This window comes from Gopherus flavomarginatus, chromosome 10 (assembly GCF_025201925.1).
Source record: "Gopherus flavomarginatus isolate rGopFla2 chromosome 10, rGopFla2.mat.asm, whole genome shotgun sequence".
Taxonomy (NCBI): domain Eukaryota; kingdom Metazoa; phylum Chordata; order Testudines; family Testudinidae; genus Gopherus; species Gopherus flavomarginatus.
The window spans coordinates 4,361,166-4,374,626 of record NC_066626.1 but is presented as its reverse complement, the minus strand read 5'-3'; the positions used below and the strand labels follow the sequence as shown (position 1 = coordinate 4,374,626).

The following is a 13,461-nucleotide window of genomic DNA, read 5'->3' as shown; positions in this document are numbered from 1 at the left end:
GAGTCACTTAGCCCAGGCTCTGGGATTTCAAGACGGACAGAGCCATCACTGAGGTCAGGGCTGAGACGGAATCCAAAACTTATCAGTGGCACATTTTAAACCAGTGAGATGTTTGTTATATGATTAAAATATGGCTATGTAGATCATTGTTGCTACCACTATTAGGCAACTGCTACAAAACTTATACAAACTATGTCATGTAGGGCGTGAATGGAAAAGTTAGGGTTTACTGAATACAAATAAGATAATCACATTTCTGTATCTGGAGTTATGAATATTGACTACGTATCTGCATTTCAAATGTGTTTGCTCCTGGGTAACACCCACAAGGTATTTACATCCAGTCTAGCTAGCACATTATGTTGGGAATGTTTATGCTGATGGCCTATCAACAAACACAATAGGCCATGGAAGAAGCCTATCCCCAGCTAATGAACTTTCCAGATGGATGTTCTAGCTAGAATTTGGGTAATAGCCCCTGCCATGACACATGGAAGCATGCAAGGGCATGTGACCAGATCATGTGGTACTAAACTCCACCTTGTGCCTGTACTTTTCCACAAACTACATTGAGGGCTTTTTTGGGACAATGACGTTTCCCTCCACATGGCAGAAGCTATAAAAGGTCCTGGAAACATCTCCATTTTGCCTCTTTCCTGCTCAAACTTCTGGATTATGGGTTCATACTAATGGAAGCATTCTAACCAAGGGACGGAGGTCCTTCCAATGATTTGGAAGCAACTCGGCATTTAACAAGCCAGCAGTTTATTCCATCACTGTTCCAAAGCTGATCCAAGAACTGTATGTATTTGATTCCTTTAACCAATTTTAACTCTCACCTTTCCTTCTTTCTTTTTATAAATACACCTTTAGATTTTAGATACTAAGGGATTGGCAACAGTGTGATTTCTGGGTAAGGTCTGAGTTATGTATTGACCTGGGTGTGTGGCTGGTCCTTTGGGATCAGAAGAACCCTTTGGTTAGATGAAATTGGCTTTAAATAACCACTCATTTTCAAGTCTAGTGTCTGGGTGTTGAATCCAGGACTGGGATCCCTAAGGAGGCTGCATTTCTGTCTTCTTGTTTGCCAGTGTGGTGAGACACAAGTTTACTTTTGTTGCTGGTTCGGTCCATCTTAGGGAAGAATAACCACCAGTTTTGGGCTGGTCAGCAGCTTGTCCTGAATTTGGTATTCTCAGTTGTGACCCACTGAGGCATGGTGACAACAAGGAATGAGAAGGATCAGATTTTTCATACCACAGTTTTGTTTTTCTCTCTACCACTCCAGAAAAATAAAGGGAAAGTCTCAGCAGCCTTTATTTTGCTTGTATAAAGTGAATAACTTGCATACTTGAGCATGAGAGCTTAAGAGGCATCCATTCAACAGAAACTGTCCTGTTTTTACATTTAAGCGCAACTTAAAAAATACTAATTAAATTTTGCCTTCAACTCTATTATTCACAATTCCCTTTCTACAGTTATATTTCTTTGCTTACCAATCATGTCATTTTCCATTTGGCAAGGTCTGACTTATTCTAACCACTCCCATACCAAACACGTTAGAAATTAACTGAACTGCAAGGGCATAGTTTGGGGGCAGGGGGCATTGCCCCCTGAAACTGCAAGCCTCGGGCAGGTGTAGAATTTGCCCCTCCCCCCACATGCAGCCCCATTGACGTGACTGGAGCTGTCCTCCTCTCCTCAAATATAGAAGTCAAATTACACCTAGAGCAATGGTCTTCTTTTTGTTGGTTTAACTTTTATTTACATAACACTTTGCCCTATTGATCTCTCATATTGTTGACCTCCAGCATAAATCCCGAACATCAGAAAAGCTCTAAAAACACCAGTGCATTAGTTCTGCTGCTGAAGAAGCCAAAGAGGGGGCAGAAGAAATTAGTGTGTCTCCAGAGTCCCCGGTATAGATAGTGTCTATTCTTTAATAAAAGATTTTGAAGAGTGGTGGATTACAATAAAAACAAATTCTCCAGAACCTGCACAATTTTCCACAATCAGGGTGTTTACAGTTCGAAAATAAATTTATTAGGCTTCAAATCTGACTTAAAGCCTTTGCTGTGACACAATTGTTGGAGAAATATTTCCAAAATGAGATTTTTTTCCCCTCTCAGATCTTTCAGTGTCACTTTTCTGCCACAGTTGAGTTTTCCCCTTGTACATATCAGAAAAGGGCTAAGAGTATGTCCATCTTGAATCAGACACTTGCAAAGGCTCTGGTACAGCAAGCAGCTTGCTAAAATTGTTACGGTTTTCTTTTTGGGGGGTGGGGAATGATGAATGTCTGCAGACACCACCAAATTCTTTGCCACTGCTGAGACAAGGTGGCCTTCATCTCTAAGTAGGGTTGCCAGGCGTCCGGTTTCTGACTGGAATGCCCGGTTGAAAAGCGACCCAGGCAGCTCCTAACCGGGCTGTTAAAAGTCTGGACAGTGGCGCAGCAGGGCAGGCACCCCCGGGAAGCCGCCAGCATATCCCTCTGGCTCCTAGGCACTGGGGCAGCCACGGGAGCTCTACGTACTGCCCCCATGCCAAGCTCCGGCTCCACAGCTCCTGTTGGCCGGGAACTGCGGCCAATGGGAGCTGTGGGGACAGTGCCTAGAAGCAGGGACAGCGCATGGAGCTACATGGCTGTCCCTGCGCCTAGGACCCAGAGGACATTTCACCACTTCTGGGAGCCGCCTGAGGTAAGCATGGCCTGGAGCCCATACCCCAAATCTCCTCCCGCACCCCAACCTATTGCCCCAGCACTGAGCCCCCTCCTGCACCCAAACTGCCCCCCAGAACCTGCACCCCACATCCCTTCCCACATCCTAACTCCCTACCCCAGCCCTGAGCCCCTTCCTGTATCCCAAACCCTTCATCCCTGGCTTCACTCCAGAGCCTGCGCCCCCAGCCAGAGGCCTTCCCCTCCCTCCACAGTACCCCAACCCTCTGCCCTAGCCCCATGAAAATGAGTGATTGAGTGAGGGTGGGAGAGAGCAAGCAACAGAGGGAGGGAGGATGGTGGGAGCATGGGGTGGGGTCTCGTAGAAGGGGTGGGGCCTCAGGGCAGAGGCAGGGCATGGGCATTCGGTTTTCGGCAAATAGAAAGTTGGCAACCCTATATCTAAGATAAGACAGGACAGGCTTGCAGAAGACAGTAACCTGTCATGGGGTGAAGAGCAAAGGGAGATGCCCAAGCCAATGCCAACAGAGGTGATGGTTGTATAGTTGGTGGCAAAGGCTCAGAGTGGGGCTTCTTCCAAGTACAGCCTGAGCAGAAAATTAAACTATTAAAATTAACTGCAGTAGGCTATGAACTCCTCATACCCTGTAGTTAGATGGGAACTCCCAGGAGACCTGCACATCCATGAGAAAGCCAAGAAGATGCTGCATTTCCGATGGGAGCCCCTGGATAAGGCTTGCCAGAGCTACCACTCTTCTAACAACGGAGGGCTGAATGGAACCATGGGTGCTGGTCCTTAGTCAGCCAGGCATAAAGCCCTTCTAATCTTCTGCCCTCGCTCTGCCAGCTCCCACTGGAGGATCCCAAAGTGCTTTCTCAGCACAAAACCATTAAGGCACAATGGCCTTGTGAGCTCTTCAGAAGCTGTAAGCCACATTTTACCGGAAAAATAAAGGCAGAGACCTCAAGGCCAAAGTCTTCATAAAAGCCTCTGTCTTGAGGCACCTAAGGTTTTCGGAGGGGTTGAGAATTCACTACTCCATAAGCGGTGACGAAACCACAGGTGCGCAGCCGTCAAACATGGAGGCCCCCCAAATGAGTGCATCCTGGCCACACAGTGGGTCAGTGGCAGCAGAAGCAGGACTAGAGCTCAGCTCTCTCCCAACTTCAAGTCCATGACCCCTCCCTGCAAGCATGACCACCCCTGGCATGTCCTGAGCACCTCTCTGAACCCACAAACTGGCCCTGCTGTTCTCAGGTCTGAGCCACAGCCAGATCAAAAATCCTGCTAATGCAACGTTACGGCAGAACACATAGGGATGCACAGCACAGTGCCCCAGTGCAGTGGGGGCACAGATACAGCGTCTCTCTGCAACAACACAGTCTCTCCACCCAGAGGAAGACCAAAAATAGTCAGTGACTCCGTTCTCCCCTCCCAGCCTCTCTTCAAAGCAAAACACTTCCCAGGATGCCACATCAAAGGCTGATCTGACTGTACAGCAGGCCAGATCAATGATCTCTTCGCTATGAAATAAATCGTGTTGAGGGAGGGAGCACAGAACAAGTCCCACCCTTACAGAGCTCAAATGCAGAGATTTTCTGCAGCCTGATGCAACAGAAATATTTAAAACTTACATGATTGTACTGAATAAAATATTTCAATTGACAATATCTTCTTGTTATAGCTAAGTACCTACAGTGCGCCCATCACCATATGTGAGTGCTGTCCAGAGCTGTCTATCAAACACAGACACGCACACAACTGTACTTTTCCCTCCTACCCCGCTCCAGGAGTTTGGAAAACTAAGCAGAAGCATCAAGATTCACATTTCATTTTGTACCCAATGAAAAGTACTAGAGCTTCCACAATGTGGTAACAGTTCCAAAGATACAGAATACACCCACCCATGACCTACATCTTTCTTTCAGTTCTCCTTGTGTAAGTCTGCACGTTTCTGTGATGCGGAAACAGGATGTAGTTTGTCTTGAACCAGCCCCTTTACAATACCATGGTATTTCAGCCACGCCCAGGCCAACCAAAACGAACCCCAGGACCAGAGCTAGATGAAAAAAAATCTTTTATTATTTCCCTTACAGGAAATTTTGACTCTTCATTGAAAACCCAAAACTGAAACATTGTTTGACTTGTAGCTGAATATTTATTTTTGGGGGTGGGGGAAGGGGAGAGAATTCTCCAGTTAAAAATCAGAAAATTGAGGATAGCAGCCATTTTCTGTGACAATTTTCAGTTAGTTAGAAACACAATTTTCCACAGAGAGAGAGAGAGAGAGAGAGGTGGAAAATTGTGTGTGTATGTGTGTGTGTGTGTGTATATTTTTTAATGGGAAATTTTTGACCAGCCCGACCTAGGATGTGCTCAGTGGGATCACAAACCACCTTGCAGATTCTACATTGAAAATGGACACCAGGACAACTCTCTCAAATTCCCAGACAGAAAAAGTGATTTGTTTTTTTAGAGTGTCCTACATTTGCTAAATACTGCCCTATCTCAAGTATCAGAGGAGTAGCCGTGTTAGTCTGGATCTGTAAAAGCAGCAAAGAATCCTGTGGCACCTTATAGACTAACAGACATTTTGGAGCATGAGCTTTCGTGGGTGATACATCTGATGAAGTGGGTATTCACCCACGAAGGCTCATGCTCCAAAACGTCTGTTAGTCTATAAGGTGCCACAGGATTCTTTGTTGCTTTTACCCTATCTCAATCCCTCTGTCCACTGGGTAGAACTACTAAGGCTTACACATGGAGATAAGTATCATTCAACTAAAATTAGGATAAAACTTATCACAATAGGGATTTTCCAAATCATTCAGCATTGATCTAACTGCTCCCCTTGACAGCAGTAGGAGTTTTACCTTTGACATCAGTGGGGAGCAGAGATAGGCCAACACTGTGCATTTTTGAAACCCTCTCTTTAATATTTAGCATATTAAAGATTTCAAGACAGAGGAAGGTTATGGCTGAAAGTTTTTTTTCTTGCTCCCCTAAAACTGAGACCACAGCTGAGACATCAAGATTACCTGAGGAGCCTGCATAGGATTAGATGCTATACCACATGCATTCTTGCTCTATTAGTCAAGCAAATAGCAAGAACAGAATGTTGGTCTAGGACTGCCTGGCTGAGATTCTCATCTTTCTCAAAAGCACAGGGATCCTCCACTAGCGTTCTCCATGATACCTTCCCTGCAACTCCAGGCATCAGGCAATGGTGAGTCTGGGTGCTTTCCATTTTATGTTTCTAAGCACTTGGCCACCTACAAGTATCTCCTCTTTCCCCATTGCATCCTCTGTATTTCCCAGGAGCAGAAGCAAACAGACAGGGGAGGAAGGGGTGAGATTTCTATCCTCATTCCTAGAAGCACTGCACCTGGAAAGTGAGTTTTCTGGAGCCAACCCTATGATGAATATCTAGATGGAGCAGATTCTCAAAACCAGACAGTCTCACAAACCTGTGTACAGGCCCGTTCCCCAAAGTGCTTAGTAATATTGATCCCCAAGGTCTTCTCCAACACAGGGCCAACAGGCTTCATCAAGAAGGAATGTTCCTACCTGGGCAGCACCTCCTCCCACAAACTATTGTCACAAGCACTGACTAAGTCACAGAACAGCGTCCATTATAACGGGCCTCTGACTCCTCCTCTTCCCAGAAGTCTTTGCTCAGAGTTTGACAAGTAAGCCTGCCTTCCCCCACTCAGGGTGGGGATGCTTGCCTGCTCTGCCTCAACCTTCCAAGTCCATCCTCTAGGCAAGGACAAATCTCCCAAGGTCCGTTTCCTCCGACCACTAAAGCTTAATAGTAATGAGTTAAAAGCACAGCCCTGAGCCACTCTGCTCTCCTGGCCTTAATGAACAAACAGGGAGCATCAGTCCAGCTTCCTAGGAAGCATGGTCTGTCCTGCCCTAAGACTGCTCCCGCCTCCCCAGTGGCAGCTCATTCTGGCACATATTGCATTCAGGACTATGAGGCCGTCTGGGTCTGAAGAAGATAAAATGCTGCCTAGCAGATCTCTGAACATCCCTGAATGCCATCAAGCCAGGAAGCCCTCCCAGTCCCAACACAGGAGTCTCGTTGAGTTGCTGACGCTTACCCATGAGGTAGCTCTTCACTTTCAGGTATCCTACAATCAGCCGGAGGACGGAAAGCTTATCGAGCCTGGCCTGGACATCCTCAGGGAAGGGCAGCAAGCTCGTCAGTTTGTTCAGTTCCTGATTGAGGCGGTCCCGGTGCCGCTTGGAGGGGTTTGACAGTACGCCCTCAGGAGGTGGTGGCTTCGGGCTAACAGAGGGAAAGAAAAATGCAAATAAGAAGGAATTATCAACATAAACCTGGCACAAGTCACATCCCCCTCTGCTAGGCCCTTCCCAAACTCCGTCTGTGCACCACTGTAATCTTAATCATCAAATAGTCGCTTGCATGTTCTTTATCCACTTGTTTAAGAGAACCCCAAGAAAACTGCATCTAGTAAGAGAAAGGCAGCATTAGCCAGCGGCTATAACTTTAGCCAGTGGCTTGACCCAAGAGCCCTACCTGAGTTCTATTCCTGGCTCTGCCACTGAGCTGTTCTGAGACCCTGTGTAAGTTACTTAAAAAAAACAACAAGAAAACTGGCAGGTTGTTTTCAATGGTGGGTTACAGGCCTGCAGCCACGTGTCATTAAAAAGGTCTAGGGGGGCACCAGCATGGGTGGTGAAGGGACCAATCTCCCAAAGACAGGCTTCAGGAAGACTCCCCGTTCAAGATTACATGGTCATCACCTGCTCACTACAGTCACTAAGAGCAAGCAGAATGACCAGAGGCACTTGTGTTTGAACTCCACTTGAGCTCTGCTCATATCAAAGCTCACTCGGCGATTGTTAGTAGCACTAGAAGGAAATCCTGCACTCTGGAGCTGGAGAGCTGCGCTTAGAAAATAACACCCTTTCCTTAATACTCTTCCACTTCTTTCGCAGGAAGCGATGGGGGAGATCCATAAACATACATACAAGGCTACTCAGCACTTGATATTGCATTATGTGATCCAGCTATCCATGCTCAATAGCAGCTCTCACCTCAAGACATCCACGCTGAAGCAGCACTTGTGCAGCAAGGTGCTACTCAGTATGAGTAGAAGTATTATGGTTAAAGTACTGCCCAGTGTTTTCAGCTCACACGATGTGATTTTTAAGCCAGACAGCAATGATACAAGAGGCTCTCCTCAGAAATAATGATAACTGAGTTTGCTGAGGCTTTTGGTGAGTTGCCAGTCAGGTGTAAGGGTGGAGGATCTCTTGTAGCATCTAGATGAACATTGAGAGTGCTCTGTGGAGGAATCTATGGTACCTACTCACCAACAAGGCAGGGAAGTGTCAGAAAGAGGGAGCTAAATTTAGGTTACTAGGAAGAAGGCTTAAATTAAACAGCCCATACAATAGCTTCCTCTTAAATGCTCCTGGCTCAACACACAAGGAACTCTCAAGGTCTCCATGGATGAGAAGATGTTGTAAAGAGGCACAGGTTGTTCATTCGGACACTGGGGAAATCATAGGGAAAGGGATAGTCTGTACAGAATAGCTGGGGTTCCACCTTAACCAGACTACTTACCCATAACGTAAATAATGTATACCAGGGAAATTCCCAGCTGCTCAGATCTGAAGCTTTACAACCTTGCCCTTATGTCTCACCTTGACCTGACCAGACCACCCGTCCACTCCTGGTGGTGGAAGGACAGTTCAGTCCTTCGTCACTTCCCTGCTTTTCCTCTTTGCTGAGGCTGCCATGGCAGTGGTATCTGTGAAGCGCATACATATCCACTGTGAAGCTGGAGCAAGACCAGCTCCTGTCCAAAAGGCAGCTGTCACCTAGTGACTGTCAGTTACTGCCAGCCTGTGCTGGTTTCACACAGCAACCTGAGGGACCATATCCTAGCTCATTACCCATCCTATCACCCATCCTATCACCTGTTGGATCTGGTTCCTCCAGCGAGCTCACACACAGTAACACAGATTCAAAGCAGTATTTAATCCAGCTGTAATGCAAAGGATAACTATTTCTCCTCAAGGGAGCCTCCTCCAGACGTTCACCACACTCACACATCATACAGCTGACATTCCTGTCAACTGCTATTTCTTTCAAACCAACAACGAATTGTCTCTAAAACCAATCTGGTTTGTCAGTGCCCAGGTCCATGAGCAGTGCTTTTCATCAGGGCTAAGTAGGCATAATATGCAACCATTGTGATCTGACAATGTTTGCCATCTGCTCAGCACTAGTGCAAAGGACTGCAAAGTGCTGGCGAACAGAGATTCAAGCCCTCGTGGTGCCCTATGTTCTAAAAACTTGGCCTAGTGGATAAAGCGCTGGCCTGGAATTCAGGTGTCCCAGCTCTGCTCCTGGCCTGCTGGGTGACCTTAGGCTAGTTGTTTGGCCCACCTCTCTGTGCCTCAGTTTCCCAGATGCAAAATAATGATACTGACCTCCTTTGTAAAGTGCTTTGAGATCTACAGATGAAAAGCACTTTATAAGGGCTGGGTATTATTTCAAATTGCCTCGTTTAACTCAAAGTTGTGTAACATAACTTCTTTCTGGAAGAAATGAAATCCTAATTCCTACCAGAAAATGCTGACCATATAGACAGTTCACAATACCAAGTTACGCTAACATGCTCCGCAATCCACTCCTGCCTCTCCCCACGCACGCTGGCCTTAACATTGCATAAAAGCACTGTCATGTGACACTGGTAAAAAAACCACTGAAAGACACTTTCTTTACACATTGAACAAGGGTCTGTGTTAAAATCAGGAAGTCAGTATCATCCTTAAAGCTACTCTGCCCCTGCTTTACTGTAGCACCTCTCTTAGAACCTTCCCTAGCCCTGCCAGCCTGGCTTTTTACTCTAGATTTAAAGAGAACAGTGCAATTATGCTCATAAGCACTTCCAGCTCCCAGCATGAGAAATGAAGAAGTCCCTTCACATCCAAACTAGACAACCTACTTCTCCCATTTTAAGGTGGTTCAGTGGAGTTCCTAGAGCAAGTTCTTCTACACTAGAACTTGAGATTTTTCTTCTGCAGGGCTAATACATTAAAAATTGGTCTGTCTAGGTCCTGTGTCCCAATCAAGCCCATGAGACCCCCTACTATCCCATTTCACTCTCTTTAATTCTCCATTCATAGGACCCAAACACACACAAACTGCAATCCTTCCTGCCAACAACTGCACAGGAGTACCCAGCAACACTGCTCCTTCATTGGCCAAAGGAGTTACTGTTGAGTAATAGGAGGCACCCCACTTGGTGCTACAACAAATATTTTCCCACTAGGGGGTGCTATCGGACGATTATCAACTAGCATCATAAATTGAACCCCATGCATCGGAAGGCAGAGCATAGCAACTAAATGGGTCAGCTCTGTGAGTTGGTTTACTTGCTGGAGCCATGACAAGACACAGCTATATCATGTGTGTATGTTTTACAGTGCGAAACTCAGCAAACAAACGCTGGGCTGCGGCCCAAAGCAAGTTTCTCCCACGGGAATTTATGATGGAACTGTCAACAAACTTAGCACCAGCAACATAAACAGGAGGGGTGTTGCTGGAAATAAAACTGTTTTCTAACAGGGCAAAGACAACTGGATTTGTTATACACTATCACACTGCACCATTCTACTTACATTTGCTACAGTATTTCTCTACACCGGTGCTTCTCAAACTGGGGGTTGTCACCCCTCAGGGGGTTACGAGGTTATTGCATGGGGGGTCACGAGCTGTCAGCGTCCATCCAAATCCTGCTTTACCTCCAGCATTTATGATAGTGTTAAACATTTTTAAAGTGTTTTTAATTTATAAGGGGGGGAGTGTCTCACTCATTGTGTGAAAGGGGTCACCAATACAAATGTTTGAAAACCACTGGTCTACACTCAGCATGGGAAACACTGCAGGAAGCCTAACCATTGCAATGCAACTGGTGAACCTGCAACTGCAAAAGTGCCTGTGCTGTAAATTAATAACTTCAGTTAGGGTTTTCTGTTTGGGGCAGCAATGTATATTGCATAGTTAAACAAAGAAGTGAGAGGTATGGTAAGTAGATACATACTTGTGGCTTTGTCTTGCATATATGGGATGCCTATTAATAGCATTTCATATATTAATTATATTTACAAATGGCATTTAACCTATTCTCCACTCCTCAACAATTTGAATGAATTGATATTGGACCAAACAGCCCTGCTTGAACAGACATAATTTCCCTTCCTACTGCACTTTGCCCCACCTATGCTGATCTGTCTTCCAGTCCTGGCACATTCTGAGGAGCGACTGCCAAGTACCCTGAATGCTCTGGGTCTGGGATATGGTCACGTGTAGAGTTAGTTGCAAAACTTTTGACTGAATAGTTTTCCATCAGAAAATGTGTCAATTTCAATGAATTTTTTGATGGGAAAAAGTCAAAATGAATCATTCTGATAATGTCAAATTGTTTCATTTCAACTTTATTGTTTCAAGGCATTTCATTACTCCTTTTATATTATATTAAACTTATTTTTAATCTGATATGTATATAAAACATTTATATGATAATGTTTCAACACTAACCCAGTAGACATTTTGAAGTGGTAAGTGCTTTGGAAATCTCAAGGAGACAGCAGGGGAAGCCTGACTCCCCATTTCCCCAAAACTTGTGCAATCATTTACACCCATGCAAAGCGAGTGTGAAGCACTCATCTTTCTGATCTGAAAGCCTTAGTGACTGCACAGGCGCAAAGCCGTGGCGAATCCGAGTCGTCATCTTTTGCCCTGACTTGGCACTCCAGCAAGGGCAAAGGTTTCTCCCTCTCTCACTGCAGCTCCAGAGGAAGGAATCCTCTTTCCTCTAGGGCACTGGGAAGAAAAAGCTGATTCGTTTAATTAGTGTGTCTCCACTACGCCGATGTACTTGTAGGACATCCTAAGAACCCGGCCCAGAGCCTGAATTGTCATCCTTAGATTACTTAGCGCAAATATCCCAAATTCCACAAACCACTGCCCTTTTCATTTCCTGGAGATTTCCCTCAAGTTCTCACAGCCCCAAAGGAATTTATAACTTTAAAAGACCTGGGAAGGATTTTGACTAGAACTTCCAAACCAGGAAACAACACCCTTGTGCTCCCTGGGAATGGGTTTTTTTTTTTTTAAGAGTCAGCTTGTCTTTGGAGCCGAGCTGCTAAGTGAGCCCGGGGAAGCACATATCTTCTGCGTGAACTTGTGTGGGAGTCTTTGGAGCATTTCGGATTTCAGGGTCAAACAGCGCAGTCCAGATGGGATGTAAGTGGCATCAGAGAATCCACGAGCTGTTTCAGCAGCCCCATCCCAGAGACCCAGGCCTCTCTCTGAATGTGTTTTACAACCAGTTCTGGAGCAAATACTTTAGAGGTAGGTGAGCCAAAGGAGGAGGAAAGGGAGAGCAGAGAACCAAGCCTTGTGAGGTCTATCCAGGGGGCAGGGGGGAAAGGAACCCCAGGACGCTGACTAGCACCAGTGAGAAGGACTGGAGCCAGGGGGCAACCTGCCTGAACAGTGGGGCGAGCAGGAGCCAGGGGCAGAGGAAACACCTGCCCTTTGATTGAAGCAAACCGAGGCAGCGGCAGCCCCTACCCAGCGGAGCCCAGCCAGCCCTGCAAAGCCCCGATTTACACAGGCTCCTCTGTCACAACTACCTTTTCTGCGCCGGCTTCTTCCTCCTTCTCACGGCATAAACGCCTCCCGTGTGCAGCATGGCGAGCCTGGGACACAAGCCGCCGCCGGGGAAAGTTCCCTCTGCTCTTCCCGGCACGCAGTGGGGCGGCGGGGAGGAACCCACCGAGCCCGGCCCGCCCCGCGACAGAAAGCCCCGACGCTGCTGCGAGCCTGCCCCCTCCCGCGGCCGGTCCCGGCAGCCCCACGCCACGCGCCCCGTCCCGTCCCGACCCAGCTGGGACTGGGACAAAGTTGACGCAGCTGGGCGGGTACAAGCCTGCAGGGCGGGGCCGCGAGCCACCCCACTCCGCTCCCCGGGCAACACCCCACGCAGGAATCGCAGCCACGCGGGGAGATCGGAAGGTTGGCACCGAGTCCCTGGCAGGGGGGTGGGGTTGGGGTGGGGCGTTGCCTCCCACTGCCCCCCCTTTCCTGCTGCCCACTTAGGTCCCGCATGGCCCTCGCCCCCTGCTGCCAGCTCCGCGGGGGTGCAGGAGGGGGTTCTGGGTTTGGGGGTGCTCAACGGGAGTGCGGAGCCGGTGCTCGGGGCGGAGAAAGCGCACAGAGCCCCGTGGCCCCCCTGCCCAGAAGCTGGACCCTCCGCTGGCCGCTGTCAGGGCGCAGCGCGGTGTCGGAACAGGCAGGCACTACCCTCCCTTAGCTGGGCAGCACCGCCGATGGCTTTTAACATCCCACTGGGGTGCTGACCAGAGCAAAGCGACCCAGTGCCTTACCTGCCGCAACCCGGCCAGAACTGGGTTACAACTCCCGGTTTGAAAAACACTGTTCTAAGATCATCTTCCTGAGCGGAGAGCTGCTTCTTAGCATAGGAGCAGAGGGCCCCAGGTGGCCCCTGACCAGGATTCATCACCAAATGTGGTCCTGGTTGGATCAGTAGCTTCCCTGGCCTAGGTCAGGTACTGACATCCAAATGGCCATACTGGGTCAGACTAAAGGTCTGTCTAGCCCATCAACCTGTCTTCCGACAGTGGCCAATGCCAGGTGCCCCAGAGGGAGTGAACAGAACAGGGAATCATCAAGTGATCCATCCCCTGTCGCCCATTCCCAGCTTCT

General features: G+C 47.7%; 1 protein-coding gene across 2 annotated transcripts in view; it reads right to left on the bottom strand.

The window, feature by feature from the left end:
* Nucleotides 1-12,460, bottom strand: part of LOC127058919 (aryl hydrocarbon receptor-like) — a 117,277-nt gene extending 104,817 nt beyond the window's left edge. For both annotated transcript variants that reach the window (XM_050969391.1, XM_050969392.1), the window contains exons 1-2: nt 12,369-12,460; nt 6,791-6,978 (exon numbers count right to left, since the gene is read on the bottom strand). In XM_050969391.1, the coding sequence (XP_050825348.1) occupies nt 6,791-6,978; nt 12,369-12,427 (247 nt within the window). In that variant the 5' untranslated portion in view covers nt 12,428-12,460. The remainder of the gene's footprint in view (nt 1-6,790; nt 6,979-12,368) is intronic.
* Between the last annotated feature and the right edge of the window lie 1,001 nt (nt 12,461-13,461).